The sequence below is a fragment of the Micropterus dolomieu genome, linkage group LG02 (genome assembly GCF_021292245.1).
Source record: "Micropterus dolomieu isolate WLL.071019.BEF.003 ecotype Adirondacks linkage group LG02, ASM2129224v1, whole genome shotgun sequence".
NCBI lineage: Eukaryota > Metazoa > Chordata > Actinopteri > Centrarchiformes > Centrarchidae > Micropterus > Micropterus dolomieu.
The window spans coordinates 5,175,812-5,193,092 of NC_060151.1; the positions used below are offsets into that span (position 1 = coordinate 5,175,812).

At 41.6% G+C, this 17,281-nt stretch overlaps 2 protein-coding genes across 7 annotated transcripts in view; one reads left to right on the forward strand and one right to left on the reverse strand.

The window, feature by feature from the left end:
- Positions 1–16,147, reverse strand: part of LOC123984140 (transmembrane ascorbate-dependent reductase CYB561) — a 21,888-nt gene extending 5,741 nt beyond the window's left edge. Inside the window, exons 1-3 of one of the 3 annotated variants that reach the window (XM_046070871.1) lie at positions 16,130–16,147; positions 7,271–7,359; positions 5,659–5,866 (exon numbers count right to left, since the gene is read on the reverse strand). In XM_046070871.1, the coding sequence (XP_045926827.1) occupies positions 5,659–5,863 (205 nt within the window). In that variant the 5' untranslated portion in view covers positions 5,864–5,866; positions 7,271–7,359; positions 16,130–16,147. Of the gene's footprint in view, positions 1–5,658; positions 5,867–6,678; positions 7,060–7,270; positions 7,525–16,129 lie in introns of those variants that run through there. The other 2 variants (XM_046070861.1, XM_046070852.1) reach the window with 2 other exon arrangements.
- The window catches only part of hdac5 (histone deacetylase 5), a 61,275-nt gene continuing 59,847 nt past the window's right edge, over positions 15,854–17,281 (forward strand). For all 4 annotated transcript variants that reach the window (XM_046070399.1, XM_046070380.1, XM_046070390.1 and 1 more), the window contains exon 1: positions 15,854–16,053. The gene's annotated coding sequence lies outside the window, so the exon portion shown is untranslated. The remainder of the gene's footprint in view (positions 16,054–17,281) is intronic.

The following is a 17,281-nucleotide window of genomic DNA, read 5'->3' on the forward strand; positions in this document are numbered from 1 at the left end:
GGGAGGAGGAAAAGAAGGTCAAACGCAACAACATTGTGATTCCATACGTGTCTGGAGTATCAGAGAAACTCAGGAGGATTTTCAACAAACATAACATCCCTGTGTTTTTTAAACCCAAGAACACACTAAGACAGATGCTGGTACACCCCAAAGACCGCACACCCAAACACAAGAAAAGCAATCTAGTGTATGCGGTCCAATGCAGTGAGGAATGCACAGACCTGTATATTGGGGAGACTAAACAACCACTACACAAACGCATGGCTCAACACAGAAGGGCCAACTCCTCAGGTCAAGACTCTGCAGTCTACTTACATCTGAAGGACAGAGGACACTCGTTTGAGGACCACCAGGTGCACATTTTAGACAGAGAAGATGGATGGTTTGAAAGAGGTGTCAAGGAAGCATCTACACCAGGGTTGAGAAGCCGTCATTGAACAGGGGAGGGGGTCTACGCCACCACTTACAATGCTGTCCTTTCATCACTTCCCAGGAAACTCAACAAACGTAACCTATTGGCCTCAGGTGAAGATACCAACGATGGTCGTTCAGACTTGGCCACAGGTAGTCTTAACGACTGTAACGACTGTCGTCACAGCAACAAGGAACACTAACGAACCAGCGGTATCGATGACCCGGGCCAACGACCCCACTGAGGTTAAATAGCTGAGTTTCCCTGCCAGTCAGTCAGAACTGAAGAAGTCCTTTGGATGAGGGACGAAACGTCTTCCAGTATCTTCAACCAAGTCCAGTTGCCCTTGATTTTAACCTTCGTTGGATTACATAAGTAACATAGTTATTTTTAACCCTAGCCATGATCTTTTACTAAACCTTCCAAACTAGTTTGGTTCCTAAACCTAACACAGTGTTACCGGGTACTTTTATTTTGATAGTTTAACGGACGTTGCATATTTATTGACAAACTTGACCGCAGAGCCCTAAACTTCAAAAACGTGTTCAAAACCGTCGCTGTGGGGTCTGGACCCCATGGAAGTGTCCATTCGTGATGAGTTGGAATTGAGAATGTGTTGCAAAACAATTAATCTCTATCTAAATCTGTCCTTCATCACATCAGTGTCAATGTCAGAAACTGTAGAATACAAATGACAATAGAATAAAATATATATTTTTAATAAAAGAATATATGAGCAATGCATAAGAAAGTGATTTTCATCAACAAAACAAAGTGGTTCAAAAACGGAATAGGGGAGTCTGATGAGACAGCAACCAGTCCAAGTCTTACAATCACAACAGGAATATTTTTATAATCTTCAACAAAAACAAATATTTTAATGAAGAAACCCACAATAGAATAAATTACTATGAAGGGAAATGCAAATATAGTAATATTACACAAAATATCAAGTCAATATTTTAAGTGAAAGAGGTTGAACAATTGCTGATTGTGTTCAGTTTAAATCTTCTCTTCTACCCACCTGTGCCAGCAGCTTTGTACCATTTCCTCTAAGCAGCTTCACACTGCCACAAGTGCCACTTGTTGCTTACAGGGTGAGCACGGAGACCACAGTGTGTCTGATTCCAACAAACCGATCACAAGACGATCACATGTGAGGCTTTTAGAAAGCTTCCGTTCTCCATGATTTGAGTGTTCAAATAAACTTGAAGTGGCCAAAGCTGCTGAGTGTGGATACAGATTCTGGAGGAAAAGGGCTGTGTTGTCAGACATATCCACATTAGTGTGGATGTGGCCTGAGGCAACAAAAGCAGACTTAATTACAGTGAATTAGCTTTGAGGTGTATGTGTGTGTTTGTGTCTGTGTGTGACGACCTCCCCAGGGTGTTTCCATCTCTTACTAACGCCCCCCCCCTGTCAGTACCCGTATAATGTCCAGCTGACCTTTGCTTTTAACGCTCTAATGCAATCTAGCTCTGTAACAGACAGCTGTGAGCCAGTTGAACTAATCTGGTTACTGTCATTAGCAGAAGTACCCAGGGCTGCAGGCGGGAATCAGAGGAGGAAAAACGGCGACATCTCACATTGTCTTTATGCCTGGGAACCACAGACATCACCAGGATTTGCTGCAGCATGAATACATCATGGAAAACTTGGACAGCAGCTTGTCTGTAACAAGCTTACCATTTTAAATGCATTCTCCTTCGAAGAAGATCAGCTGTGGAGACTTCATCGAGACAGATGATAACTTAGCTTAGTGACAGTTTGGAAATGCAACTGTATCTTGCTTCCATTGGGTGAAATCCTTGTGTGTTCCAAATTCCCAAAAGTTTTTCCAGCAACTTATAAGATAAGATCACTACTAGAACAGTGAGAAGTCGCTGAACTGGAGCCACTTCAACTGCGGCTTTCTTAACAAAACGGATTTAGGTACCTGAACTTAACCATTCATTCAATTTTGCACGTAACGTTTCACGATGGAAGCGATAAGGCCAGGCTTTGCTTGAGATAGACTAGTTCATTACATTTCTTCATAACATTTATCGCTGTTCAGAATGTCAGTCTCTCTACAAATAATTTTTTCTGGAGGCTTGGTAACAGGGCTAGATGGTGAAGTACTGTAGCTGGCAAGCTAACAGTTAACACACTAGCCAGTCAGGAAAATGCTAAAGCTAGCAAGTAGCTCTTCTAGCTCATATTTTCTCTATATTGGCCCGTCTACTACCTCCTGACATAGTTTTTTTTTTTTTTTTTTTTTTTACAGGACTGTACATTATTTCCCCAAACACTTGTCTCTTTTGTGGAGCAGTTTATACCACGATAAAAGAAGAGTTGAATAAAACTGGATGGTGCAACACAGCTAATAGGCTACATGAGCTTCTTCCAGCGATGTTCACTGAAGTTGAATTTGACAGACTCCCGTGAGCAAATCTTCTGATCACAACGAGCATTGGAATGAATGTATTTCACCGCAAAAGTGTGCAGCTTTAAATGCTGGTGTGACCAGGCCTTAAAGGAGAAGTTCATATCCTGCCTACAGTCACATGTCCACAAACCTGAATTGGTCCAAATGGTTTTTACATCTTTCATCATTGTGAGGGTGGGATTTTCTCAATCCACAGAGGAACATGTAGCTGTAATTGTTTAGCTAAATTTAAAACATAACCACTCCTTAACACTTTTGTACTTTAATGGCTTCATACAATAGCAGTATAACATGGACAACCTAGAGCAGGGGTCAGCAAATAAGTCTGACATCGGGCCAAATTCTTTTCAAGCCATTACATGGCGGGCCAGAACATTATTTCAGTCAAATTATTTCAAACCCTTGGATACTCATGTGCACATTTAGGTCAGTTGGTAGAATGCCGGACTCCCATTGGAGGAGTTGTATGATCGATCCCAAAATCCTGGGGACTTTTTTTTTTCTCCCTTATTAAATAAATTGATTAGCGTTTTTCACATGCTTGCAATAAAGAGTGCACGTCCCGACATTTGATCCGCATTCAAAAACCTATGGACACTCATTTTCATTTCCCTGAGGAAATTCAGGGGAATCCAATCACACGTTCACTGACAGCTTTTACTCTTTCCAATGTCCTTCAGAACTTTTCAAAGGAAAAGCTCAACATGATACATTGCTGCAAAAAATATTCACATGCTTTTATTATGGAGGTACAATCACTTAAGAGGAAGTGATAACTGGTGGTAACTGTTGCTGTCATGACTGAGATCTATTTCAGCATCAGCTGCTATCAATGTATTTATTTATTATTTTTCTGCTATCAACTTCTATCATAGCAATCTGGCTGCAGGCCAGATATTATTGCTGGCTGGCCAGTTGTGGCCCGCGGGCCGCCTATTGCCGGACACTGACCTAGAGGGTCCAGTTTTTGAAAGTGTCTCATTTGATGAAGCGTGGATTTAATTTAGAAAAAGGCAAAGTGAACCCCTTCTGCTCTGTAGCTGAAAAAGATGCTGCTCAGTTTGCTGACTGGCCCTTCCTGTGCCATTGGTTGGATTCTGTGCTGGGTCACACACACACAAACTGGCATGTCCAATGATTCAAATCAATTTCTCGTTCTCTCTGTATAACTCAGACTGGATGGCGGTAGGGGGATTGATGGGTGCCTGGACAGTGTTAGCTTAATGCAACAGGTCAGAAACACAGTGCTTGAGGGTAAGACACACATCTGCACACTCATAACCACGTACGCACGCCAACAGGCTGACTAAAATACAGCATCCATGTTCTGCTGACCTCTAACTCCCAGTTTCACTCAATTTACAGAATATTATCTGGAAATGGCCTGACCGTGACTACAAACTGATGCAAGACCAGCCGGGTTGATCTGAAGATATCAGTGGTGTGGTCAGATGATGGCTCACTTCCTGGAAGGATTTCAATCTATTTAAAAGTTTTTAGTTCAAGGAATGGCAATGTCTGTCTGACGGTGGATCTGAAATATATCTCACTAAATATTTGATGGATTGCTATGTCATTTGGTAGAGACATTCATTGAGGATTAATCATGAAGACTTTGGTTATTCCCTGATTAACGCTACCCTCAGGTTCACGTTTGTGGTTCCGAGTATCTATCTAATTGATTGTCATGACATTTGCTACAGATAAGTCCCTAGAGGATAAAAGAGATGAGTCTATGTGCGAGCTAAGGGTCCACTAGCGCAGACATGTCTGAAATAACAGAGAGGACTGAACGTTGTAGAGAAGTTTTAAACAGCAGAGATTCCAGCGAAAGAAAGGCTGACATGCTAAGTGAGAGATTGCACTGAGTTAAGAGTAGAAAAGATGCTTTTGGCTCTCCGTATACCCCCCTAAAAATCAGTTAGCATAGTCACTTTGAGCATATCAGCATGATGATGTTAGCATTTAGCTTAAAGCACCACTGTGCCTAATGCCATTGCCTATAGCCTTACAGAGCGTGCCTGTAGACTCTTATGTTCCAGCTGACATGGGAAGTCAGAAATTTCAAATGGAATGCCTCCTTAAGTCAGATTTCCGACTCGGAAAGTCAGGAGAACCTCACCAACCACGACCTCACAATCCAAGATGGCTACTCCCAGCATCAAAAGTAGTGAAAGCTGTAGTAATACACCGTTTATCGCACTTCTGTCTTATTTGTGTCTCATTAAATCAGTCATACACACAACCCTGTTCAACTTATATCTGTGGACATGTTGCTATGGTGTTTGCATGGGCAAAATACTGTGTAAGGCGTTGTTATCAACTGGTATTGTTAACACTATCCAGAGGCATCAGTCTTGGTTTGGTTAAATCTCTCATTTATAAAGGAACGCTGTCAACTAGGGTGCGACGTCTTTCCCAGCACCGACCAATGACTTCCAAGGTAAATGGAACGCAGCATTAGTACCGTTTTTCCTTAACCTCCCGATTACATGGTGTTCTGTATGCTGTTTGAATTAAAGATGTTTGCAGTAAATGTGGTTGTATAAAACGGACTAGTCATTGCCGATAAAATCTGATGAAAATATAAAAATTGTGGGCCATTTTTGGAAAGATGTCTACAAAAAATGTTAAGGAAAGTAATTATGGGATGGTGTTTATCAAAGCGTGAAATAAGAAATTCAAACCACACCACAAAGATGCATCATTTTTGCTACATTTAGCAGACCTATCTCACCTGGTGATTTTGATCTAAATTAGAATCCGTTTCCTCCTAGAGTGACAGCGTTGTGCTGATCAGTGATCAGCATGGACTCACCATCGCCTTGCAGGAAGACCATCCCTAGCACCATGCACAGAGGGTGCAGGTTGAACTCTTGCGCTGAGCCGTCCCAGGCGAAGCCCCCTCGATAGTGACCCATCCACACACCGGTCAGCACCACCGACGCCAGGCCCAGCACCTGTGACGCTCCCACCAGCCACGCAAACATAGTGCGACCAGGACGGGGAGCAGATTCATCCATGATCTGAGAATAACAAACGGAGAGATTACTGAGTGCTACTGATGCCTTGGGCTGTGTTAGCTCACAGAGGTAGAGAAAGACAAACACAGTGTCACATGGTGAAGTCAATGGGAGCCCAAAAGCAACTTTTCCCCAGAGGCCCCTTAACCTAAAAGGCTAATCTGGCTGTGCTGATAATGATTATTTGAAGAGTATTCTGTAGCACAAACTAGAAGCGCCATGAATGTCTAAACACCAAACTGTCCCTATCACTACTGCAAAGCAGTCAAGAAGCCCGTTAGCTTCCATTGCAGTTTCGTAAATCGATCTTGTGCTGCTAAGAATGGCCAGCAACCAAATCTGGATTCGAGGCCTTCACACACCAACCCAAAGAAAATCTGATAACCGACCGAAATATGCGGTGAAACTAAGAAACCCAGCTGCTTGCACTTCTCCAGTGGAACCACATTCTCTGTAAGAGGTGTCGAGAGAGGAGGGTGCTGCAAGCTTCAGGAATAATACCTCTCATCCCCTTTCTGGGTGGACACAGGAGATACCACGACACCAAGGTGCACTCTCTCTGCTGGACTCAGACTATCAACATTCACTGTAGTAACAGAACACCTGTAAATCAGTCCACTGTTCATTTTTCTACTGTTTGCCCATTTGTAGCGTGACATGTACCCTTTCATTTTTCATTCACACTTTATATTCCTGTGCTTGTAATATTGTAAACACACAATATTTACTTTTAATGACAAATCAAGTTAGATTAAAAGAAATGACTGAATTAAACATATTGCAAAAAAAAAAAACAAACAAAAAAGAACACATACCCCAAAACTCTTACTGTCCATGACTAATGAGTAGCTACATAACGGTCAGCCCCACGTCTGCTGCTTTTATCGTGTTTTCTATCAGCCGAAGAGTCATGCAGTACAAACACGACGCTGAGATCCCATAGCAGGAAGTGTCGCACCGAGCTGACAGGAGTTACATGAGCGCTTAATCAGAAAAAAAGCCAAAACCAAATGGCTTTCCTGCCTGCTCGCCTCGTTATCGCAGCGTCTGACCCGCGGAAAGTCATTATTGTAGCCAAACCTCACTAAAGTCAATTAGCCTATCACTCCCGCCTGCCAGGATCCGGAGTCCCGGTCCAGACACATCACAGTGCAATTACCACACAGACGCACTGCCACAACTACAGGGCTGTTATAGAAAATGACAGGCTACTGTGATGTTTTGGCTCCGACGGTGAGCTGTCACCTGTTACCTGTAGCCTGCTGTTAGGGATCTACATGACTCGACACTATATATTACTCTAAGGGTATTGTTTAACTCCTGCTCTGACGATAGTAACACCATTAAAAGACAGTTTCCATATGGGAAAATGATTGGGGATTATAAAGGTCAGATGGCGTCACTTACTGCGCTGTCGGCTCTGCTCCGCTCCGCTGAGGAAGTCCTGGAGTCCACTCACGATCCGCCTTCTGCCCACTGACCGTGCAGATGGTTGTCTGTGTGTGTGAGAGGGTGTGTTTAGGCCTATGTGTGTTTTGGATGCCTTCCTAAACAAGCCCAACCCCGACCCATGTGACAGCGAGGACTTGTGAGGAAGAAATAACCAAATGCTCTGTTTTTCTACTACCAGCACCATAATTACTGTTGTCGTCCTTATTAGCCTTCTAGTGGACTATGGTGCTACATTATTAGCCCAGGTAGGCTATATGAGATTACATTCCTGTAGTAAAACACAGATATATGATAAATAAATAAATACATGCTTTAAACCATGGATAGATCTAATACTGAACACGAGCCGTGGAGTCGTCACAATGACGTCACAGTAACATCGAGAGTGGGGGTCGCCTGCGTGGATTGATGACTCGCAGCTCCAGTGTAAAGGTTTGTTGCCGTGACAACACTGGAGGGGGTGGAAGAGGGAGGGGAGGGGATGGTGGCGAGGAGGAGGAGGAGGAGGAGGAGGATGGTAGTGTCTGTCAGTGAATCATAGCTGCTCATTAGAGGAGAGCCAGGCAAATAAGAACAATCAGCAACTGGATTAATGCACCTAACACTACTTATACAACACCAGGCTGTGACATTATAGCTGCAATTAGTGCTGCTACTATCATTACTACCACTGGCACTGCCATACCTGTTTAGAATATTACATTAGTAGCCTACTACTACGACTACGACTACGCTGTTACCTCCAAGTCGAATTTTGTATTTTTGTATTGTGAACTATTGCTTAGAGGTTTTTGGTATGAAACCTCACCTGGGCTCATTACAGGGAACCACATGTGATCAGTAATAATACTCAAAAAAAATAATATTCAAATCGTAGGCTAGTTTTTGCAGTTGTGGAAGAAGTACTTAGCCTAAAGATCCTTTACTTTTGAACAGATGTAGCCTTATATAAACAACCCTTCCATGGCTCACAAGCGGAAACCTCCGGGTCAATAAAGTGATGCCAATGCGGAAGTGCCTTAAACCTGCATTATCTCTAATGGCCAGAAGGGGGTGACTCCACTGGCTGCAAAAAGAAGTCCAATGGCACTGGAGTCAATGTCAAAATGACCCCACTTCTCACTTGATTTATTACCTCAGTAAACACTTTCCTAATGTGTTTATGGTCTCAGCAGTGTTGGGCAGTAGCGTCGCTACTAGTTTCACTACATTTCTCAGTAGCTTGGTGGTAGCGTCGCTATTTTCTGAATCAAATAGCTTTTCAGTAATGAAGCTCTTTTATTGACCGAGTAGCGCGGTAGCTTCCACACACGCTACATTTTCCCAAGCATTTCTGAAGGATCAGTGAGTGACGCCACCGCCACACATGGACCTGTATGTGCAGCCGGAAGAAGCACTTCCTGTGACGGTGACATCACGTACCGATTATTGGGTTGATGTCTTCGACTTTGCTGCAGGGGAATAAAGACACACGCAATTGAGTTTACTTTCTACTGTGGAAGTATAAACATATACATATATGATAATTAAACTAGGCCTACTTTATAAAACAACAATGGTTCTCCGTGTGTAGCATTAGGAATACATTTAGCTGCCATGTTATGGCAGTAAGCAGGAGAGTTTCTGTGTGACTGATTTAGCTCTCTCTCTCTCACACACACACACTGTTTGGAGCAGGTTTTTAGTCTTTCTTCTATTGCTACTGTGGAATGAAGTTGGTTAAATATAAACTAGGCCTATACTGTGTTACTGTGTGTGTGAGTGTGTGTATATGTAAAAAATTTAAAGTAGCTTAGATGTAACTAAGCTGGGGGGTAGCTTCTGTGTAGTCAAGCTTCATTTAATGTAGTATAGCTAGTAGCTTAGCTCACTACATTTTCCAAGTAGCTTGCCCAACACTGGGTCTCAGTGACTAGTTTCAAGTTGCTACCATGGCGACCTGTCAATCAGGATAGAGGAAAATCGTATCCACTGCTCTGTGTACGTTTAACTAGCCGTGAACTTGTTTTTAGGTGGTGTCAGTGTTTCTAAGAACTCTGACCTTTTCACAGTGTGCTTTCAGTTAATGAAAGTTAATAAGTCGACTGTTTTATCCAGTATGTACATTTTGTTTCAAGCGTATTTTTTGCTAGCCGAAATTAGCTTCCCAATTAATATCACAGTTAATGTGAATTATGGATGCACCTAACTAGCCAATCTAGCTATAGCTCCACTATTTAATAAACCAAATATAAATGGAAAGTTTTTAGATGTAGCTTAAATTCTTTTTTTAAATAACTCTCTGCACATCATGTACACACTGACAAGAGTTTTCAGTCTCTCCTCAAATGCAAATTTAACACCATCTGTCCTTAAAAACACCATCCTACGGTATGTAAGTTTGTGTATGGCCATATACATTCACCCTGGCTGCAAGTACATTGTACATGCACAAGTTTTGCATACCACTAATACTGCTGTATGTATGTTCCAAAAACAGCATGTTAAAAGTGTCTGAAGAACTACTGTCCACCCTGCAGAAAAACACCAATAAAAAGAGTTTGGAAAAACAAACAAACAAACAAACAAACAAACCACTGTCCTCTCTGCTCATTACACTGTCTACCCAACCATACATCATATTTATAGATGTGATATAAATAAATAAATACATACATAAAGCTATCAAATTAATTTAGTGGAGTAAATATTATAATTTCCCATCTAAAATGTAGAGAATTAGAAATAAAGAAGCCCAAAATAGAAGCACCGAAAGTACAAGTACTTCAATATTGTATCCATATACAATAACTAAGTACATTAAGCAAGTAAAGTAATCTTTGTAAGAGCTCTTAAGGTAACTGGGTGACACAGCAATGACTCAGTTAATATCCATGCATCCTCCCTTCCTCTCCTCTTGGGGGCACTGCAGTCTCAGATAATTCAGTTAAAGATCAGTCTAAAGTGCAGCGTTTAGTGCAGCAGCGGGTTCAGTGGTGTTCACCCTAGGGTCTGGGGATCTGTTCGGGGACTTAAGGGTCTCAGAGGGCAACACAGGAAGATGGAGAATTATGCAGGAGCTTCCTTTTACCATCAGATGACCGTCTAAAGTCTGTGTAGGTATAGTTGCTGTTCCACTTTTATTAGATGCAGGCTGCACTGTGATCTTAATCAGGAATAAGTATGTTTGAAAAAATGGCTTTGTGGTACAGGTCTGAAAATCAGGAGATAAGAGTTGGGTTCTGTTTGTGAGTCACCTGAACCCAGAAGTGGGAAACAGAAGAGTTATCTTCATTAATGTCAGACATTGGTATCTATAGCTGCGTGTATGTGTGTTCAGCGTGTGTGTGCTCTTTTTCTGTCTGACATTTCTGATTTCTCCTGTGACTCACAGGAGGCTGACTCACCACTGATCCTTTTGCTGTGTGTGTGTGTGTGCTACATATTGACATATCATTCCTTCATCTTTTCTCACTATTTTCTCTCTCTCTCTCTCTCTCTCTCTCTCTCTCTCTCTCTCTCTCGCTCTCTGTCTCTTAATCTTTTATTGTCTTTTAACTTTTTATGACACCACTGGGCAACTTTCCCTCACTTTCTTTCCAGTATAATAATAAAGTCTTTGGCCCTCCTTCAGTATGACTGGACACATTTCTACCTGTGTGGGTTTGAATCTGTGTGTTCTATTAGTCTGAGATTTTATATCCACCCACTGGTGCTGCATAAAGTCACAATGAAGGATGCACTGATTCCAGGATGGAACCGAAATGGTGTTTAATTTTATGAATTTCCATTTGTCCACCGTATTTCTTGAAATCAATATGCCCTTGGTGACTTTTGGAAAATATAATTATTAGCTTTCTTGCTGAGAGATGGATAAGAAGATGGATACCCCTTTGATGTATGAAGGTTAAACCAGCTGCTGCCATCAGCCAGCCAGCTTTGCTAAAGAGCTAAAGATGAAACAGCTAGCCTGACTCTGCCCAAAGGTAACATGCAGCACTTTATTTGTTGATTAAATTTTGTTTGCAGTAACAAGTTATTGAGGTGGTAATATGTCAGTGTTGTGTTTTCAACTTGTTCCATGCACCCACGTGTCTCAAACTTGCATTCTTTCCAATAGCCAGCAGGGGGCGAAAAGAAGTCCGATTGGATTGGAGTCAAAATGACAAAAATGATCCTACTTCTCTCTTGATATATGACCTCAACTAACACTTTCCTAATTACTTTATGTCTCAATTGCTAGTTTCTTCAATTCAGCATGCACAAATAAATGTTGCATTACTTCCATCTACTGGAAAAGCTGTGTTTTCCCTGCACTAATTTTTTTGTGTGACACAAAAGGATACACACAAATTTATTGCCATTGTAAAATGCTATGTTGACGTACAAATGAAGACATACGAGTTGTAAATTAGAGGCACAGGCTTACAGATACAAATCACTCTTCATGTATTCATGTATTGTGTTTTACAAGTTATATATCTTGACATTTGTTTATGAATACTTGAAGGTTCAGTGTGTAATGGTGTGTTCACACTGAAAGCGGATCCAGCGTTTCGCGATGCTTTATTACAGACAAAGTCAATGCAAAGATGCAAATTCACGCGAAGATCGCTCCGGGCGGTGTGGAAGATGTGTTTGTTACAACATTCGCTGGTTCAAGCTAAAATTCAAGTGAAAATTTTTCAACTTGAGCGAGAAATTCGCTTGACACTATGTTGCAAAAGACTATCAGCGTTCTCAGAGCGTTGTTTGGAGAGGACCAGGGAGAGCGGGGGAGTGACATGCCACTGGCCCACGGAGAGATGCTAAACTACGGGGAAGTGTAGAAGAAAGGGCCGGGATCAGCGCTGCCGCTTCTGGACAAATAAATACCTGTAGTCAGTCTGGATTATGTCATTTAGCGGCGGGAGGAGCTCAGAGGTATCTGCTTTTATTGAATTAGCTTTTTACTTTAGTTTTTGGTATTACAACGTTGATTTATGTTCCCTCGAGCTTCTCAGCAGTAAGCTTCCGTATATTTCTGGTTCCACGGTTGTTGTCAGCGTCGGTTGGCACCCAGAGCTCTGTTGGACTACTACTTCATATTTACATAAAAACCGGACTAAACTTGACATTGCTTAGAGAAAAGAAAGCGAGGAAGTTGAACTACCTGTGTTCAGAATATATCTGTGTGTTACTTTTTTCCAGCTATCATTGTACTTTACTGCAAACAAGTTAGCATAGCATAGCCCTGATTGATCCGAACATTTTAAAAGTTTTGTTCTGCTAACTTGCTGACAGACCTGACAAAGCATGAAGTCATGTGTCTAACAAATCGGCATCATATTGTAGTTATTTCGGCATCAGTTTGATCCATTTGTTGTGGTTAAATCACAGCAAAATGTTTACTTTGGGTTCATACAGCTGTAGTAATGGCGGATTGTGCTTATTGGCGTTATCGTATTGTGTGTGAACACTTCGCAGTTGTCCAGCTATAAAACTCCCGCGAGGATTAAATTCACGTTGTATGTGAACATACCATAAGCTTCCGTGGTGAGGGTTACGAATTGCAACTAGTGGCTCACAGTGCATTCACGGAATCGTTGTATGCATTTGACGTCTTTTGCAAAATATGAATATGCAATGTGAAATTTTGAAGTGGTGAAACTTGCTCTAACAAGCTGTTTGTCCATTTGGGCTACTGTAGAAACATGGCGGTGCAACATTCATTATGTAAGGTCTTTCCACACCACTGAAAACACAGTAATGTATATTATATTGCATTTTTGTCAATAGATCCTCCTAAATATTACACACTGGACCTTTAAGAGACTGTTCTAATCCCATAGCTTTGTCACTACAAACACACACACCCTTTCACGTTCCTTTTAAGTAGTCATGTGATCCATTCTTGATATAACAATATTTATCATAGCCACTTTAATGTAAACATACAGTTGCTCATGAAGGCCAATATGGGCTCTCCTTTAAACAGAGCTGCCACTGTAGTGCCAGTGTGTAGGTGTAACGTTTAAGACAGTAATTTGCATTAGGCAGCACATGTTATATTATTTTTAGCTTTATTTAAATTAATTTCATGACTATTCTGGGATGAACAAACAATGGAAGGAGGAAGTAAATATGGAGGAGATGAGAAAGCATCTGAAGGCTAATGATATGCAATTGGATGACCTTTGACTTTCACCTATGTCAACCAATCAATAGTCCTCTGTTCCAAAGACCACCAATCAGTAGAGTCCTTTAAAAATACCCACGAGGCACCTGTGGAGTAGTATGACTGAGGACGTCTCCATGGCAACAACATCATTACCAGAATAGCTCCTTCTTTCTCTCTATTTCTGTCTCTCATTCTCTCCTTTCATCCACCTCCTGCTCTCGCCTTTCTATCTTCTTCTTTTTCTCTGTTCATGCGGAATACCTCTCCTCTCCTTTGCTTTTTCTTCATCCTCCCCTTCACATTTAATTTTCCCTATCCTTCCATTCCCTAACCTCCCTCCCTTCCTTCCCCCTATCTCTCTCCCTGCTTCGCACATTCTCCCCTTCATCTTTTTTCCAACCTCCCAGCTCTGTCGTATTCTCAAATGTTCTTTCCTCCCTCATTTTGCCCACTCTTTCATTCTTCTCTGTCCCCTCCACCTCCTCCTCCTCCTCCTCATCTGTTTTGCAGTCACATTGTGCTAAGAGTGAATATATTTATAGCTTCATCTATGAGTCCTCCTCTCCTCCCGTTTGCTCTCCTCTCTTTATGTTGTAAACAATGATGAATGAAAGTGAATCTTGTCCCTGTCAATTCTGATGCTTCTGTTACTTTTACCGGTATCCGTCATAATTAAAAATATTTTTAAATCAGATTTGACAAACCTCACAGACTCATTCCCAAATAGAGAAGATCCACCACAGTTCTGATATGCGAGACTCTGTTTCACAGAGTACCTCTGCATTTTTGTTTCTTAGCAAAGACTGTTTGGTACTTTTGATAAATGCTAAAAATATAAAAGAGAACAAGAGCAAGAGTCTATAGCCATGTCTGTGAGTACTTTAACATCAGTATGCTAACCTGCTGATGTTAAGCAGGTACAGTGTTTTATCATGTTCACCATCATAGTCAAGCATGTTAGCATGCCAGTGTTTGCACAAAACACAAAGTGCTGCTGAGAATGTCATTTTGCAGGTATTTGGTCAGAAAGTACTGGACAACCTGAGGTTTTGACCTGATGATGGTGCTAAATAAAATATTGGAAAACAGGGTTTACAATTCACCCTGAAGGGGAAAGTAATGTGTGTACAAAATCTCATGGCAATCCACTTTATAGTTTCAGTCTGGACCAAAGTGGTGGACCGAAAGACAGATCATAGCCACGCACCCAGCATGGCTAAAAATCAATAGGATTGTTAAATTATGAAAACTTCTGCAATGTTAAGGAATATTTTTCTTGGTTCACTGGTTGACAATCTCAAAGAAGTGCTACTGTTACTGGGGAATGTGATGATGTAATGTGATTGCCAAGGCTGGATTACCAACAAGCTCCCACAAGGCCCCATGCCCCCTGAGGTCTTGGAAGCTCAGGGCTTACTGTGTGCCAGCTGGTGTCTTTAATTGATAATATGTTGGGGAATATATACCACTAAACAACAAAAACACAATCTCAACTCACACTGTAAGGGACTTCACAATTATGGGATAATGGTGAATGCTAAGATATGTTGAGTAGAAGAACTAGAGAAGAGTCATGAAGTGGGCAATGGTTGCTAACATTAGCCACCATAAGCTACTGGTCATACAAGACCAAGTAAGACTCTGGCAGCAAAACTTCAGTGTGTTGAATTGATCAAGGGTGTGTTTTTTAATTTGTTAGCAGAAGAAAGTGTTATTTTTTTCTTTATTATGGTTACATAGTCTCGCATAGCACAGTAATCAAGCTAACATGACCAATTTGCTTTCGTCACCCAAGACTCCCAAATCCAAATATAATTAATTCATGATATACAACAGAGAAAAGCCATGGCTGGATTAACCTGCTTGCGGACCTTGAGGCAAAAATGACTTCTTATCCTTATTAACACCCCTGTTTCTCACCACTTTGCTTTTTTGGTACTTTTATTAAACACATTGATTTTGGAATATGAAAGTTGTGAGCACAAAACTAAAAGATTGAAAGTAAAGTATGCAAAAAAAGTTTAGTTAAATTGTCACAATTGTTATAAAGGATTATTTTTTGATTGACCAGTTCATCAAATCAACTCATAGTTAACTTGTATTGCCCAGCTGATTGGGAATAGTCTTTCAGTGTGAAGTTAGCAGTTAGCCTAACTCTGCAGCTCCATTGTGTGTATGGAGTCACCATATGGGCAGAAACATGGGGAAGCAAGACAGACTAAACGACGCATCTGTCTGCCTGCCTGTCTGTCTCTGCCATGTCTGTCTGCCTCCATTGGTTTCTACTGAGTCTATTTTTAGCCCCAGCAGACTGGTCACGTGGCAGGAGGAGGACGTCAATAATGTTGTTGTTGGTGGTGGGTGAGAGAGAGAGAGAGAGAGAGAGAGAGAGGCAGACTGTAAATATGGAGGAGGTGAAACGGTAGGAGGTCGGTAAGACGCGTCCTGCTTGTAAATTACAATTACGCGTTTTCATGTAAAAGAAAAGCGCAGAGGAGCTCTCCGGGGGGGCACACACCGAGCCTCGGCGGAAACCAAAGCCGGGAGGAAGCGACCTCTGCGCTGAAACGAGTTCCAGGAGGACCCACCGATATCCACGGTACCGTGGGGTTTATTACTAGCGTATGCGTGGTTGTGTACGTGTGTGCGTGACTGTATAAGAAGGATATACCTACCGACGGCCACTTAAAGGATTCTTGAAGAATGGTTGCAGATTGAAAGAGGGGGGTTTGTGCTTGCTAAGCCATTGCCTAACGTTACACTTCTAATAAACTATACAATAACACATACTAACTTACTTTAGCTTGCTAAAGGACATAAGCAGACACTTGACAGATAGAGCTGCTAAGTTAACTAGCTAACAAACAGGCAACACTCAACAGCTATTAACGTTAGCTGCTTTCACGCAAGTTACCTGTGTGCCAGCAGTTATAGACCAGATGTGAACTTCATAGCTAGCAGCTAACTAGGGAATAACTAACGGCTGACAACCAAAAGTTCAACAGCCACCATACATAGTGCAAGCCTGAAGCTAACACAAGGCAGCAGTTAACCCTCTACTAGGATGGTTAGTGGATGACTAACGTTAAAAGGCAGCAGTGACTCGCCAGTGGCTACAAGTGCAAGCAAATAACCTAGTAACACAACAGCTACTACCACTAGCAAGTGAGTACCACATCTCACCCTCTGTGAGCTTGAAAGGTGGATCTGAACCAATGTGTTATTATGTCATACTCTAACTTACCTTGTCTAACCTACATGTACAGTTTTGAATATGGTCCCTTATGAGAAACATATGCTGCATACACATGGCTAATTTTAAAGGTGTCTGACATTTTGCTGAGTCCGTGAGGACAGCAGCTTTTTCCAAATGATCAAGTTAATGCTCAGCATGAACTATGGCAACCTCTTACGTTATGATATTATGCTCCATTCCATCTGCCAGTTTAAACTATCTTGCACAGTGATGTACATTTTGTTATCAAACTGCATGTCAACCACAATGTTGTCTGACACATGACACCTACCTGGGTCAGTTGCCACAAAAGAATGATGCAACGCGACCTTCAGAAAAGCTCAAAACAACAAAATTGACGCAGCTGACTTTGTTGTGTCTGAACAAACCCCACAAAAGTATGGCCCTAGAGATAATGCTTTTATTGAGTGAATTGGACAGTAACAGGGGGTGGCTGACAGCTTATATTTTGTCGCTGGTGTTTTTGCGCATTGGCTGTATAAATGGGCCAAAAAGGCAGGTAGGTGCAGGTAAAAAAAAACAAAAAACCCAACATGCAACTAGACTATGATACTGTTAGTTACAAGGGACT